The sequence below is a fragment of the Acinonyx jubatus genome, chromosome E1 (assembly GCF_027475565.1).
Source record: "Acinonyx jubatus isolate Ajub_Pintada_27869175 chromosome E1, VMU_Ajub_asm_v1.0, whole genome shotgun sequence".
In the NCBI taxonomy this organism is placed as follows: domain Eukaryota; kingdom Metazoa; phylum Chordata; class Mammalia; order Carnivora; family Felidae; genus Acinonyx; species Acinonyx jubatus.
The window spans coordinates 14,151,470-14,168,461 of record NC_069397.1 but is presented as its reverse complement, the minus strand read 5'-3'; the positions used below and the strand labels follow the sequence as shown (position 1 = coordinate 14,168,461).

Sequence of the window (16,992 nt, the reverse complement as noted above, 5' to 3'; positions counted from 1 at the left end):
AAGGAATGAGTCTGCCTGCATCCCCACTCACCTTTCGTTTGGTCTCTTCAAACAAGCTCATGAGACTCTCCTTGGCAGTCAGGATAGGGTTGCTGGCAGCTAAACTGCGCATATAGTAATAGACAGCATCAAGCTTCCTCCTCTGCAGAAAGAGGCCAAAGACATCGAGTCAACCAATTCTTTTTCTGACTCCAGCCCGAGTCAGCTGACCTAGAAAATTACTATCTCTCCCAGGCTGTGAGGAATTCCAATAAGAAAATCAGAATGCTATCCACGGAAGAAGCCATGGCAACTACATCAGAGAGCTCTTCTTGCACAGTACTGTATCTTATGAGCCAAGTGCTCACAAGGGGGAGAAAAAGAATGAAGAGCCTCATGAAATGTAAAATCCAGTTACCTTTTGGTTTTAGAAAAATACAAGGTTCAGCTCACTAATTAGTATTTTAAAAATTATAAACAATGGCAACATCACTGATTAAATATAGTAAGACAAGTGACCATCACTTTATAGATTTTACCTCTAAGCCTAAGGACACTGCCCCACAGGCATTATTATTCCCATTTTAGAAATGAGGAAAAGGAAGCTCAAAGAGATTGCTGTCCAACAACCTAAGTTGTCCAACAAGGTCTCCAAGCCAGATCCCAGGTAAGCCAATATATGAACCTTGGACTGTCTGGTTCCTACGTTCACGTTTTCACTATACCACACTGACTCTACTGAGGAAGGGAAATACAAACTACTATCCAATGAATTCAGCAAATAAATACTTCAAGTCAGTTTTACAACCAGTTAATAAGGAAAAGAAGTAAAACAGAGAGGCCAGAAAGGAGAAAAAAAAAGAAAACACTGAAATAAAGGGAGAAGGAATGTCAAAAACCCTTTCTCTCTTCAAGTTCATATACACTTTTCCCTTTTTTTCTGTCTCAAAATGCATCTAGAATACTAACTTCTCTCTCTCCCCAGTAACTCATTCCTCAAAACTTGCATTTTAAACAAACAAACAACAATAACAAAAAACCTTACATCTTGTATTCTGCTAACATGGTTAAAGATACACATTCTAAGGTCAACTGCCTGAGTTTGAACTGGTCCTGCCATTTATTAGGTATAACTCAAGAGAAATCAACCTAGAGGTTTCCTTATCTGTAAAATGGAGATGTTTACACACATATGGCTCCCAAAAAGATTAAAATTCATATAATGCATACACTTCAACAGAATATCTGACATACTATTATAGTCAGTTCAATGGGGACTATTAGTTTTTTTAAGATTTTATGTTTAAGTAATCTCTAGTACACCCAATGTGGGGCTCAAACTCACAACCCCTAGGTCAAGAGTTGCATGCTCTACTGACTGAGCCAGCCAGGTGCCTCCAATGGGGGCTATTTTTAATATTATTCTATTCCATACTAATCTCAGTCTATACCAGTCACTTGATTTTAGGCTGTTTTGTCAATTCTACAATGATTTTTTCATATTTTAACATCTCTGAAATTGATTTACAATCAATATCTACCATTATATCTCATTTATAATAACTCACATATTCTTTCTTAGTGGTCCAGAAAATAACAGTGCATTTAACAATCAACGCATCACATTTCATGAAGTCTAATTTGTATCACTGTCTACACACCTCACTTGTCTTTTCAATACTTTTTTTCAGATCATATCACATATTCATCATTCAGAGTACCTAGCAAAGCACTATGCACAAGCATGTTCTCATTGAATTCTTGAGATTCACTGAAATACTGATAGAAGACACAGAAAACTGAGAAAGTGACACTAAAAGACAAGTAGGATAAAAGACAGACAGAAAAAGAGGGACAGAGGAAAAGAACTTGAAAGGACTACTAATTTAGGTCAGAGATTTATGAAAGAAAAATATACCAATTTAATCAGAATGGGAAAAAGCCATTGAGGGAATTCAGTAAAGCTGTAAGGCTAAGATCAATGCTCAAAAATCAATTATATTTCTATACATTAGTAATAAACAACCTTTAAGAGAAATTAAGAAAATAATTCCATTTACAATAGCATCAAAAAGAATAACATACTTAGGAATGAACTTAATAACCAAGTGTAAACGTGTATAACTTATATACTGAAGATTATAAAACGTGTCTGAAAGAAATTAAAGAAGATCTAAATAAATCAAAAACATCTGTGTAAATATTCCCCAAAGCAACTACACGGTCAACATAATTCTTATGAAAATCCCAATGACTCTTTTTGCAGAAATGAAAAAACTGATCCTAAAATCCATATGGAATTACAAGAAACCCCAAATAGCAAAAATAATATTGAAAAAGAAGAATAAAGGTGGAAAACTCATATATCCTGATTTCAAAACTGACCACAAAGCTACAGTAATTAAAAGAATGCTGGCGTTGCTGGCATAAGGGTGGACATATGGGTCCATGGAAGAGAACTAAGAGTCCAGAAATAAACCATGCACCAAATGATTTTGAACAAGGATTCCAAGACTAGGCAATAGGGAAAGAACATTCAACAAATGGTACTGGAACGATTGATATCTATATGCAAAAGACTGAAGTTGGACTCTATTTCACAACTACAAAAATTAATGAAAAATGGATCAAAGATCTAAATACAGAAGCCATAACTATAAAAACTCCTAGAAGAAAACATAGCTTAACTCTGAATTTGATAATAGTTTCAAAGCTATGACACAAAAGCACAAGCAACAAAAGAAAAGATAATTGGACTTCATCAAAATTTAAAACTTTTGGGCATCAGAAAACATTATCAAGAAAGTGAAAAGACAGGGGCACCAGGGTGGTTCAGTTGGTTAAGCATCTGACTCTTGACTCCAGCTCAGGTCATGATCTCACAGTTTCTGAGTTTGAGCCCCGCAATGGGCTCTGCACGGTCAGTGCAGAGCTTGCTTATGATTCTTTCTCTCCCTCTCTTTCTGCCCCTCCCTTGCTCCTCTCTAAGTTTATAAACTTAAAAAAAATTTTTTTAAAGGGCAAAGGATTTGAACAGACATTTCTCCAAATGGCCAGTAAGTACAGCTCAATAGCGTTAGTCATTAGGAAAATGCAAATAAAAACCACAATGAAATACTACTTCAAAATCAATAGATTTGTAGGTTAGCAACAAACTGATTCTAAAGCTAATACAGAAAAGCAGATCCAGAATAGCCTACACAATACTGACAAAGAAGAACATGGTCAGAAGACCAAACTCCCTCACTTCAAGACTTACTATAAAGCTACAGTAATCAAGACAATGGTACTGCCCAAGAACAGCCAAATAGATCAATGGAATGTAACAGAAAACCCAGAAAGAGACCCACACAGTTATAGTCAGCTGATCTTTGACAGAGGAGGAAAGGCAATTCAATGGAGAAGGGATCACCTTTTCAACAAATGGAGTTGAAACAACTGGACATCTACATGCAAAACAATGGATCTTGCACAGACCTTAAAACTTTCATAACAATTAACTCAAAATGGATCACAGAACCTAGATGTAAAATGCAAAACTACACAACTCCTAGAAGATAACACAGGAGAAAATCTAGGTAACCTTGGGTTTGGTGAAGAGTTCTTAGATATTAAACCATAAGCACAATCCACAAAAGAAAAAGTTGATAAGATGGATTTCATTAAAATTAAAAATCTTATTCTGTGCTGAGAAAATGAAAAGATATGGGGCACCTGGGTGGCTCAGTCAGTTAAGCGTCCAGCTCTTGGTTTCAGCTCAAGTCATGATATCATGGTTTGTGTGTTCAAGCCCCATGTCAGGCTCTATGCTGACAGTGCAGAGCCTGCTTGGGATTCTTTCTCGCTCTCTCTCTCTTTCTCTCTCTCTCTCTGTCTCTCCCCCGCTCACTCTCCCCGTCTCTCTCTCAAAAATAAATAAATAAACTTAAAAAAAATTTTTTTAATTAAAAAATAAAAAGAAAGAAAATGAAAGATAAACCACACACAGAGAAAACATTCGCAAAACACGTATCTGATAAAAGAGTGGTATTCAAAATATACTCTTGGGGGCGCCTGGGTGGCTCAGTTGGTTAAGCATCTGACTTGGGCTCAGGTGATGATCTTTTGGTTCATGAGTTCGAGCCCGGCATCAGGCTCTGTGCTGACAGCTCAGAGCCTGTAGCCTGCTTTGGATTCTGTGTCTCCCTCTCTCTCTGCCCCTCCCCAACTCTCTTTGGGGAGCTCTGCCTCTCTTTCTCAAGAATAAATAAACATTAAAAAAATTTCAAAATAGGGGTGCCTGTGTGTCTCAGTCGGTTGAGCATCCGACTTCGGCTCAGGTCATGACCTCACAGTTTGTGGGTTCGAGCCCTGCATCAGGCTCTGTGCTGACCAGTTGCTCAGAGCCTGGAGCCTGCTTCAGATTCTGTGTCTCCTTCTCTCTCTGCCCCTCCCCTGCTCACGCTTTGTCTCACTCTGTTTCTCAAAAATAAATAAATGTAAAAAAAAAAAAAAAAAGAAAAAGAAAAATTAAAAAAAATTCAAAATATACTCTTTAAATAATTTTTTTAATATTTATTTATTTTTGGGAGATAGAGTGGGGGAGGGGGAGAGAGAGAGGGAGACACAGAATCCGAAGCAGGCTCCAGGCTCTGAGCCTGTCAGCACAGAGCCCAACGCGGGGCTTGAACCCACAAAGCACGGGATCATGACCTGGGCTGAAGTCAGACGCTCAACCGACTGAGCCACCCAGTCACCCCGAAAATATACTCTTAAAACAGTAAGAAAAAAAAAAACCCAATTTAAAAATGGGCAAAAGATCAACACACCTCACAAAGAAGATGCACACAGATGGCAAATAAGCATACGAAAAGATGCTCACATCATATATCATTAGGGAACTGCAAAGTAAAATGAGATAACACTACACACCCATCAGAATGACCAAAATCCAAAACACTGATAACACTAAATGCTTATGAGGATGCAGAGCAACGGGAACTCTCACCCACGGCCAGCGGGAATGCAAAATGGCACAGCCACTTCAGAAGACAATTTGGCAGTTTCTTCCAAAACTACATCCGCTCTTACCATACAATCCAGCAATCACACCCTTTGGTATTTACTCAAATGAAATGAAAACTTATGTCCACACAAAGCCTTGCACACAAATATTTATAGCATTTTTATTCATAATTGCCAAAACTCGTAAGCAACCAAGATGTCTTTCCATAGGGGAATGGATAAACCAACTGCGGTACATCCATACAATGGAGTACTATTACTCAACAATAAAAAGAAAAGAGCTATCAAGCCACAAAAATAAACCTAAATGCATATTACCAAGTGAAAGAGGCAAAGCTGAAAAGGCTACATACTGTATGGTTCCAACTATATGACATTCAAGAAAAAGCAAAACTACAGAGACAGTAAAAATTAAGATTGCTAGAGGTTCAGGGAGTGAGGGGGGATGAACCGGTGGAAGGTGGAACACAGGGTATTTTTAGGACAGTGAACTTACTCTGTATGACACTACAATGATGGATACATGTCATTACAGATTTGTTCAAATCCACAAAATGTACACAAAATATAAAAGTGAACCCTAATGTACACTATGGACTTTAGTTAGTGATAACGTATCAATGCTGTCTCATCAATTATAAACAAATGTATTACACTAATGCAAGATGTTAATGACTGGGAAAATGGAGGAGAGGAGAGTTGAGGGAATATATAGGAACTCTGTACTTTCTGCTTACTTCTCTGCAAACCTAAAACTGACCAAAAAATTTAAAAAATAAGAAAAAAATATTAAAGAGATATCCCTTCACACTCACTAGGCTGGTCATAATCAAAAAAATGAAAAATAACAAATGTTGGTGAGAACGTGGAGGAACTGGAACCCTTGTACATTGCTGGTGGGAATGTAAAATGCTGCAGCCTCTATGAAGAAGTTTGGTGGTCCCTTAAAAAGTTAAACACAGGGGCGCCTGGGTGGCGCAGTCGGTTAAGCGTCCGACTTCAGCCAGGTCACGATCTCGCGGTCCGTGAGTTCGAGCCCCGCGTCAGGCTCTGGGCTGATGGCTCAGAGCCTAGAGCCTGTTTCCGATTCTGTGTCTCCCTCTCTCTCTGCCCCTCCCCCGTTCATGCTCTGTCTCTCTCTGTCCCAAAAATAAATAAACGTTGAAAAAAAAAAATTAAAAAAAAAAAAAAGTTAAACACAGGGGCGCCTGGGTGGCGCAGTCGGTTAAGCGTCCGACTTCAGCTCAGGTCACGATCTCGCGGTCCGTGAGTTCGAGTCCCACGTCGGGCTCTGGGCTGATGGCTCAGAGCCTGGAGCCTGCTTCCGATTCTGTGTCTCCCTCTCTCTCTGCCCCTCCCCCATTCATGCTCTCTCTCTGACTCAAAAATAAATAAAACGTTACAAAAAAATTAAAAAAAGAAAAGTTAAACACATAATTACCATACAACCCAGCAATTCCACTCCTAGCTTGTTTCTTTGTTTTTTTGTTTTGTTTTGTTTTTTTGTTTTTTTAGAGAGTGGGAAAGAGAGAGAGAGAGCACATGGGCAGGGGAAGAGCAGAAGGAAAGGGAGAAAGAGAGAATCCCAAGCAGGCTCTGCACTGTCAGCTCAACATGGGGCTCGAACCCATGAACCATGAGATCATGACCTGAGCCGAAACCAACAGTCACACGCTTAACTGACTAAGGCACCCAGGTGCTCCTCCATTCCTAGGTACAGACTCAAAAGAACTGAAAACAGATATTCAAACAAATACCTATACTTGACAAAGCACTATTCACAAAAGATGAAAGTTGAAAACAACCAAAACGTCCATCAACTAATGAATAAGTATGGTATATCAATGCAATGAGAGTATTACTTGGCCATACAAGTGAAGTGCTGAGACATCCTACAACATAAATGAACCTCAAAAACTTTATGGTAAATGAAAGAAGCCAGATATAAAAGGTCACATACTATGATTCCATTTACATGAAACATTCAATAGATAGATCCTGAGACAGAAATAAACTAATGATTGCCAGAGGCTGAGAAGTGGAAGGAATGGAGAGTAATGGGTATGGGGTTTCCTTTTGGGGTGAAGAAAATGTCTTGGAACTAGACAGAGTTGATGGTTGCACAATACTGTTAATGTACTAAAGACAATAAAAAGTGAGTGAAGATATTCAATAGATTTTGAAGGAAGTGTATCTGTAAACCACGTTATTTAATCAATAATTTCAATCCATAATTAAATAGTAGGAATTTTTTGGAATCTTTTGTAGAGTAAAGGGGAATAAAAATTTTTAATTCAAAAAAAATTTTTTTAATTCAAACATTGTTTATTTGGGCAATGAATTTTACAAAATTATGAAAACGCTACCTGCTAAATGACATGTTAGCTACTTTACACTTAAATCTTTGATACCTACCATTGACCTTCCCCCCCTTCAATTCAGCTTCCTTACTAGGGGCCATTATCAGCTCCCAAGACTCTCTGTTAGAGGTACATTTAGAGAAGTCTGGTAAGATCTAGGAAGATACAATTTGGAACTAAGTGCTTCTGCTAAGGGGGCTCCTTAGGTGGAAAACTAAGAGGAATATCTGGGGAAAAGAAGGATCTGACTACTTAAGGATAGGTGAGGACTTTAAGGAAAAGTGAAAAGGATTCTTATTTTCCTTCTGGAAATGAGTAACCTCATTCAACAGGACAGGGAAGGGAAGCAACAAGATTAAGATTCAGAGCAGAAGCCTTGGTCAAAAACAAAGAGTGGTGTTTGGCTGGGGCATGAGCACTCCCTTAGGAACTGAAGGGCGATGAAAGTGGATCAAGTACAGATTCAACCGAAGTAAGGATCACTGACAACTTACCTCTGAGAGGAACAAAAGGAAGGTGAGGATGGGAGGCAGCAAAGGATATTCTTTGGGTTTAGTGTTCAGATGAATTCCAGCTCCAGGAGCTGATACTATCAAAATCCATTCTTTCTAAGATACTGCCTGCAAACACTTCCCCTGTCCATAAGATTGCTTACCGTGTACACTGCCAGCAGAGCCAACTGGTTATAGGGGCGCCCATTCTTGGGAGCAATATGCTGGGCCTTTAGGTACCAACTGGAATAGAAAAACAGTAAAAAAATGCTAGCTCCACATCAACTCTTTCCATTTCATCACTTGACAGCCCTTACTGCTTAAGACATAGCTGGAGTGTTAGATGTAACGCTGGAGTGGTAAAGCCTGGTAACAGAGACCAATAGGGACAACTGTAGGACTTCCATATGGGAGGCAGCTCAGGTGGCCCATTGCTCTTAATAGGGCTTAGCCTAACGCCACAAGGAAAGAGAAGCAATGAACAAGAGGCAAAAGTACCTGCGTGCTTTCCCGTAGTTTGCTGTGTCATTGGCTTGTTCCCGATACCTAGCGATATCTCCTTGGCAAATCATACATCGCTGGGCACTGATCAAAGCATATTTTACCTTCAGAAAAAATGATCAGTTAGTAGTGTACCCAAGAAACTGTAACTTCAACCCCAAAGGACAGGGATGGGATCAAAGTGACAAGAGCAGCATTAATAAGGCACTAGTAGTCCTGAACAAAGTAAAAATTTTCAGTCTAAACTTGGCTACTAAAAAACAGCCAACAACATGATGCAAAATTTAATGAGAAAGAATGGCAGAAACAAGAGGGTGTCATTCTTATTTCAAGTCCCAAGTAAATAGAAGAAAACATTTTGAAACTAGGAGTCAGGAAACCTATGTCAGAGTTGTATGATTTTACATAGGTCTTTGGGACTGTTTGGAGGACTCAAGTTTCTTCATCTGAATGTAGAAATACATATTCCACAGGGTAAGTGGAGAGAGTAAGTGTTAAATACTCCATAAATTATAAAGTGATATACAAATAGTAAGATAACTATTTATTCTTTTATTTTCCTGTCATCATTATAGTCTCTCTCTCCTCAAACTATTAGTATCACTGTACTGTGTTACTGCCTTACACGCACTTTGCAAAAAACAGTAATATCCCCTAGAACTAATAATATAGTTACCCTTTACCAAACACCTACAACATAGTTGTAGTTCTCTCTCCCTCTCCGTGTATGTTTTCTCACTAATGGGCTTGGAATCTGTCACTCAGTGAGAAAACAAGAGTTTTCTCAATCCCAAGACATATGTCCAACCAAAAAACCTAAGGAGCATCACTTTGTAACATACAATTCCACTCTGCTTCACCACACACAAGAAATTAACACATCACAAGTAAAGAACAAAGCTTCAAGAAGAGGTAGATTCTGATGCCTTAGCAAGGCTCATCCACGAGCTCAATAACTAGCTGCAGCACATCAGCCTCCTAATACATAACAAATGCGCGCCTCAGCAAAGTTACATACCACTACATGTCACATACCTTCAGAGTCCTCACTATTCTGCACATTCTATGAATGAACACCAAGAACCCTCGGTAGTTAACTGATAAAACACCAAAAAAACCAATTCTGTTTCCATAATGTAGCACTCTGCCATCTCAACAGGGGTGGGGGGGTGGGGAGACCAAATTCCAGCAAAGGCTCTCCTTAGGATGAAGTCCCAGACGATTGAGCTTCTGTTCATCTCTTCAACACCACTTCCCGCCTCTCTCTGGGCCTCAGTCAGATTAGACTTCTCTCAGTTTTCCTAACACACCATGCTCTTTCCCACTTCAGGACCTGCATATATACTACTTCCTCTCCAGAGAATGTTCTAGCATCTTCACATACACCTTCATCTGGCTAACAACCCAGGTCTTCAGCCCCAGCTTAAGCACAACTTCCTCAGTCTTCTAGGATCCTCTAAACCCCTTTACATTAGACCCGCACCATACATCCTCTGCCGAAGTCACTGCATCTGCAATTACTAATCCAACATCCGTACTCACCCCTAATCAAACTCTAAACTCCAGGAGCTGGGATCATGGCTTTCTTGTTCCACAATGAATCATGTGTGCCTAGAAAGGCACATGGCATGTAGGAAGAACTCAACAAATACTTGTTGATTAATGACAGAGTTTGTACACCGCAATCATCAGAAGAAATAGAAAAACAAGAGGAAGTCTCTGCTCCATAATTCATATGCCTTTCTCTAATGAGTCTTTAACCTCTTCCTTTCTTTTGGCTCTTTCCTCCCAATATACAAATATGCTTAAGCCTCTTCCAGGTTAAAGACAAACTTCTCTTGACACTGTGTTCTCCTTTAACTACTATCTTCCCTCCTTGCCTTTGCAGCCAAGATTCTTAAAAGAATGGTCTATATTCCTCCCTTCGTTGTTATCTACTGTCCCACCTCTTATTCACTATACTCTGGCTTCTATCCTCTCCAACGAAAATAAATTGTAATAAAGTCATCCAATGGACACTTTTAGTAATCTTAACATTCAATGACTCTACAGCACTTTACCAATTTTATCCACTACCACCTAGAAATTTGATCCGCCCCTATTCTCTGGCTGACTGGCCAATATATCCCAGCATCCCAACTTCTCCTTCAACTATCACTTATACATTGATGACTTCTGAATCTATATCACATGCTTAGCTCTTTCTCCTGAGCTTCAAACAGACCAGAATACTTCTTTGTGCATTTTTAAGTTTTCCCACTTAAACACAGCCAAAACTGAACTATTAACCTCTTCCTTCCCAGCCACTCTCCTAGGCCACAAACTGGAAAATGATCTACACTCTTTATGCCTCCTGTCTCATCACTCACATCAAATCTGCCAGCGAGTTAATTATATTTCCCTTAGATCTTTCCAATTTGTTTCCTCTTTTCCACCTCCATTACTTCTACCTTAGTTCAGGCCCACAACCTGACTCTCCTACCTCCATTCTTGCCCAAACTCATCCACTTGCCAGAGTGACTGGTTCTAAGAAGAAATCCATTTACTGAAGTTCAATCAATGGTTCCTCACCGCTTTCCAAAATGAAGTCCAAACTCTTCACTATGGCATACAAAAGTCTTTGATCTATCCCTTTCTACTTCATTTGCTTTACCTCCTACAACAGCCCAACTCCACATTACAAAAACCAGCATACTGAACTTCTTGCACTTTCTAACAAGGCCTAATTCTCTCTTGCTGTACCTTGTACTGCCCCTTCCACTCCCGGTCATGTTTCAAGACTTGACAGTCTCTCAGAAGTTTTCCTTGACCCCACGAGTCTGAATTAGAGCCACTCCACTCTGTGCCCCTTCAACACTGTATATATAACATTACATTAGTACTTATTACATTATAATTGTTGGTATAATCAGTCTGTTCCCCCGTTGGACTGTATCTTTCATTCTGTACCCTCAACACCCAGCACAGTGCTTAGCACATAACTAACACTGGATAAATGCTTACTAAATGGATGAATAAATTTAAGATATAGAAGCTGGCTTACTGTCTTGCGTAATGGCTTGCTGCGAATGGCAAGACCATCCATGTAGTCCTCCAGTTTGAACTTGTAAGTAACCTGCAGCTTCTGAAGCAAACTATCAAAGAAGTCACTACCCTATAAAGACAAAAAATAAGAAACAGCTGAATCAGGCTGTTCTGATCCAATCTACCCACCAGGAACTGGGTTAGGTAACCTGTCCACAGTTCTGCTAATGTTCAATCATCCCATGTAAATAGAGGCACACACAGTATTTACTGGTCACCAACTAAACACAAGACAAATCCATAGCATAAGCCCTCCATGGTTTTAAAAATATGAGGGGCGCCTGGGTGGCGCAGTCGGTTAAGCGTCCGACTTCAGCCAGGTCACGATCTCGTGGTCCGTGAGTTCGAGCCCGCGTCGGGCTCTGGGCTGATGGCTCAGAGCCTGGAGCCTGTTTCCGATTCTGTGTCTCCCTCTCTCTCTGCCCCTCCCCCGTTCATGCTCTGTCTCTCTCTGTCCCAAAAATAAATAAACGTTGAAAAATATGAAAGAACACACACACACACACACACACAGACACACACACACACACACACACACACGCTTTCTCTCCCAACAGCCACCCGCCCTCCAAACAAGACATTCAGAAAATTTCCAAGCTCAGAACTAACTCCAACTGCCAGTTAGTTATGATCCCAAGGAAGCAACAGGGTAGGGTAGGCTTAAACCTATGAAAAGAGCATAAAGTATTTCATCAATGTTCCGCCATAAATCATATTTCCGGTGATAAAAACCCATCACAACTACAGAATGCTGAAGCCTTTATCCTGAGGGCAAAAAGATGATGGTTTACCTCATCCAAGAGCTCCAAAAGTCTGTTCCGAATCTGCTCTGGGTTCTCAACATTCGGATCCTTGAGAAGCTGCCTGAACTTCTCAATCACCTGATAGAAAGCATTCTTCCACAGGATCTGATCCACATTCTGATTATCAGAGAACTCAATATCTAATAGGATACAGCGTTCATATAGCTGCAGCAGTTCAGCTCTGGAATAAAATACATGCAACTTCTAGCTCCAAATACACCACAGGAAAGGCTAGACCCAAGAGTTGAGCTTCTTGCAAATTAAACACCTTCCTTGGCAGGAAATCCAAAATGCCACCAGGTACAGTACTCATTTGACTTTCCACTCTGCAGCAGAATGTCATTCTAAAGACAGTTATGTCTAGGAAAGTAGTTTTTCCCCATATGCCTCTACCTAAATTTAACAGCTGAAATAAGATCTCCACCACAAGTTATATGCTGTTCACTTCTTGGCATTCTGGAAAGTTTCCTTTTCCATTTCCAGATTCCAGGTTCTCTTAAAGATTTTTTTTTTTCTTAAAGAAAAAGTGGGAAGCATAATCATCTCTAAGACTAGAAACTGCCCCTTCCATATACAACTCACCCAGTGACCTGCCTAAAAAGTTTCTACCTTCCTCAGCCACAGGAGCCCATATGCCTCCAGCTTATCTCCATTCCCCTCTAGCCGGGATGGAACACACCATACCTGAGCTGAGCCATCTTCTCCAGGCCCTCCGGACTGATGCGGTCCCTGGAGAGCAGGTTGCTGAGCTGCAGTTCCTGGTTGTCAGCCACCCGGAGAAGCCTATGCAGCTCCTGCTGCTGCATGTTTCTCATATGCTGTTCCATCTCCTCAGGACTCATGGTGCTGGCAGGAAGAGGGCCACAAACATACTGTCCTGCTGGAGTCGGGTAGCCCGGGTAGTAAGGCCCAGGGTACACACCATTCGTAGGGCCCACTGGGTACTGCAGAGGGCTATAGCCTGTATAAGGATACTGGGAGGCAGGACCTGGTGTCCGGGGGTAATAATAGGGGTTGTCAGAGTTTTGAAACTTATAGTAAGATGCTTGGGCCTGGCGGGAGTCACCCCAAGAAGTAGGGCTAACTTCATCATCAGTGTCCAAGAAATGTAGCTGGGGCGTCTGGCTCTTTAGAGCAGGTTTCTGATCAGGATTGTTTGGGTCCCATAATCGTCGAGTGGTGCCTCCTCGGCCCCAACTCCGAGATCCCTTACTACCAGATCCAAATAAAAGCCGAGGTCCCAAAGGTGCAGATTCTGGAGAACCGGCTGAATTGACAGATAGGGTGGTATGGGCAGGCAGAATCAGAATGCCTCGTCCCCGACCCCGAAGTTCTTGCTTCAGGTTTTTGGACTCTTGCTTCTCAGAGCCTTTGCCCCCACTGCTCAAGCCTTTGTCAGGCTTTATCCTATCCACATCCTCCCTGGATGATCTCACCATGGGGGAATCTTTGTTCATGGTTTCTGCATCAAAAGTGACATGAAGTGTGCCTCGGTTTTCTTTGCCGTTGCTTTTCTGCTCTCCCTCCCCCCGGCCAGACCAGCTTCTTTCTAAATGTTTCTTCCTTTCCGAGCTCCTCCTGGGTCCATCAGACTCATCAATTCTGTCCTCGTCTAAAGAATCAGTTGAGGACATAGATACTTGCTTCTTCAGTCGTGGTCTCTCCTTGGTCCGATCCTGTCGGCGGCGACGACACGCGTTATCAGTCAGGCCAGCCCCCTCAGCACTGTTGTTGCTGCCAGCTGAGCTGGTACTGCAAGTGCGGTATCGGTTCCTCCGTTTGTCTGAGCGGGAGTAGCGCTTTGCAGAACCTGGCTTCCCCTGTGCCGGGTCATCATTCACTTTCTTTATCCCCTCCCCCTTTTCAATCCTCCTTCCTTTTTCTCCCTTTGCAACCCTTACTCTGTCACCATTGAGGCTCTTTTCTGCCTCATCTTTATCTGGTTTATTCACAACCTCCTCTTTCACATTTCCCCTATATTCATCTTCTTCTACTCTCAGTTGTTCTATCTGGTTGAGGATTTCTTCCTCACCCACCCTGCTAGTTGATTCTTTGGTAACAGTCTGCAAACGCCTTCCAGGCTGGTAGATCTGCATGTCAGGTTTCTTTGTTCTCTTGATAATTCTTAGACTTCGATCCTCTTGTCCAGAAGTCCTAGGAAAGGACTCCTGTGCCTGAGTATTTTCTGGATCTACAGGACCATTTTGGTTTTGATTATCCAGTTCCTTGCAGACATCTTTAATGAGCTGTGTACCATTTCCAACAGCAGAACAATCTCTGTCATTAACAATTTCATCCTTAAATTCATCACTCCCAGAAGGTTCCTTGATTTTAGGTTTGTTCCTTAGCCGGGAAAGACCAGGCTTATAGATTTCCAGATCTGGGCGCCTGTTATCTTTGCGCTGCCTGGGCTCCTTCATGTTTTCTGCAATGTTGGAGAGAGTATTGGGGAGGAACAGGTAGAAGAAAAGAATAAAAGGGGAGGGAAGGGAAAAAAAAACACTGTCATTCCGGTCAAGTAACAGAAAAGCCTAGCAAGAATTACACATGAAAATGTTAATACTGGTGGACATGAAAGGAAATTTCCAAAGAAGCAGAAATTCTACTAGATGTACAATATTTATTCAGCAACTGGCAAGGCTAAGAACTTCATTATGTTGGAGCTACCTACACTTGGGTTAGGGAAACAGGAAAAAAAAAAATCATACTCTTTTGTGTTACCCAAGTCATATCCAGATCCCCAAGACCCCAAACTACCTCACTGCCAGAATAAAAAATCTCTGATCATTTAAGCATCAGACTGTTCTCTGCTATGGAGCCCTTGGATCCATCTGAATCTTTTCTTCTAGTGCCTCCAACATTTTTCCAGGGTGGCTAAGTCCTTTTTAACATAGGAGTAGTTTATGGGAAAGGAGAAAAAGAGGGGTATGCATAACAATCCACAGTTCTGGACATCTCTGAAGAAAAAATTTGCAACTCCAGTCTCTGAACTTGGCCAGGACAATCCTCTTCTTTTAGGATACCAATTGCCCAAACATGTACCTCCTGTTGAAGCAAACAGGAAGCAGTTCCTTTCACATTCTTCAACTGCACTCATGCTTACCAACTCTCTAACAGCAGCTAGCAGTCATTCTAAGGAAATACTGCTTAGACTATCATCATTAGAATACTGGGACTAACTGCTACTATGATGTGGAATATGAGAAGGAAAAAGTTCCATAAAGGAGCTTTCTCTGGAGGATAACGGAAGTATTGTCACATGCTCGCAAAATACCCAGGTCTGCAGCACTCAAGAATAACAGTACAGGACTTTAGAAACTCCTCTCCAAGCTCCAAAAACTTAATGAATGACAGATAGGCAAGTATCTATTTTTTGTATCTGTCACTTTATCTATTAAGGGGAGAGATTACTACAAACAGACACTAAACTTTTCAATGGGAAACTGACAGGAATTAGTGAGATTACAGAGGACTCAAAACAGAATGCTACATAAAATCCCCATATTGTTCTATAAACATCAATGCAAACAAGCCCATAACAGGGATAGGGAACACCCTCCAGCATTTCATCTCATGGGTATAACAAAGCAGAAACAAACAAAAACCCCTGAAGTGTAAGATATTGCTACAGTATTTTCAAAAGTTTAAAACACTACTTCATCAAGTACAGATAAAGGTAAAGCGGTTTACCTCCAGAATAACTCACCCTCAGCAGCCTTTGTAACTTAGGTGAGAGGTGGGGAAGAGGAATGAGAAGAGCTACTACTACTTTTCAGAGCAGAGGGAGAAAACGACCTGAATAATCCCATTCAGATGACCAACGAAAACCAATTTCACGGACTCTGGCCACAAGCATGAGAAGCACAACTCTAACACAACTCCACTGCCTAACAAACGAGAGATGAGATACTAGAATCTTCCTTGGAGCTTTCCTATTATGGATGGAGACTTTAATTTGCAAGATGGGCATTCTCTCTGATAAAAACTGCTCCTACACATGCCAAGGGCAAACCAGAGTAGAGTCAGCTCTCTACTGGACGTCCTGGATCCCTCCAGCGGCGCAGCCTTCCTTGGGGGAAAAAGTTCAACAAGGAAGTCCCAAGCTGTCCCATCTTTCTCCTCGATTTCCCCAGTTCCTTCTCTCCAACTCTAAAGAGATGACAGGGCAGGCATGCAGATGATTTCCTCTAGGAACGATACACCCTGGGGCCTCCACCAGACCCCAGCGCCCACTCCTCTCCGCATCTCCTGACGGCTGGGAAATCCAGACTGGTCTGAGAAGGCTGGGGCATTGGGGAACAGTCACCTTCGCGGTGAGAAAGGGGGCGGAGGCAGGAACTCAGGTCGAGCTCTCCCGAAAGGGGCCGGAGCTGGCGGAGCCGGACTCCACACCGGCCTCGGGGATGGTGGGGCGGCCACGGGACCGCCCTCGGCCCCCGCCCCCACTGCCGGGGGAAGGGGCGGGGGCTCCGGAGCGCCGGGGACAGAGCAGGGAGGAGGCAAAGGAGGAGAGGGAGGCGGGGCGGGCAGGCCCAGCCCAGGAGCTGGGCGGCGCGACTCACCTCTGCTCCCGGCCTGCGGAGCCAGAGCGGCCAGGATCCCTCGCAGCTCCGACGCCGAGATCCGGACACGCTCCAACCCCTCCGCCATCTTCGCGGCTGCTGCTACAGCTGCAGCCACTCCGCCACCGCCGCGCGCAGCCAGGAAACCACGACGGACGGGCGGTGCGCGCGCTTACCCACCTCCCACCCGTGTCCCCGCCCCCTCCCG

The 16,992-nt window shown here is 42.2% G+C and overlaps 1 protein-coding gene across 4 annotated transcripts in view; it reads right to left on the bottom strand.

Moving 5' to 3' along the window:
- Window positions 1-16,983, bottom strand: part of SMG6 (SMG6 nonsense mediated mRNA decay factor) — a 226,965-nt gene extending 209,982 nt beyond the window's left edge. Inside the window, exons 1-7 of one of the 4 annotated variants that reach the window (XM_053212575.1) lie at window positions 16,785-16,983; window positions 12,907-14,647; window positions 12,211-12,403; window positions 11,379-11,489; window positions 8,333-8,439; window positions 7,999-8,077; window positions 32-142 (exon numbers count right to left, since the gene is read on the bottom strand). In XM_053212575.1, coding sequence (XP_053068550.1) covers window positions 32-142; window positions 7,999-8,077; window positions 8,333-8,439; window positions 11,379-11,489; window positions 12,211-12,403; window positions 12,907-14,647; window positions 16,785-16,872 — 2,430 coding nt within the window. In that variant the 5' untranslated portion in view covers window positions 16,873-16,983. The other 3 variants (XM_027034657.2, XM_015081364.3, XM_015081366.3) reach the window with 3 other exon arrangements.
- Between the last annotated feature and the right edge of the window lie 9 nt (window positions 16,984-16,992).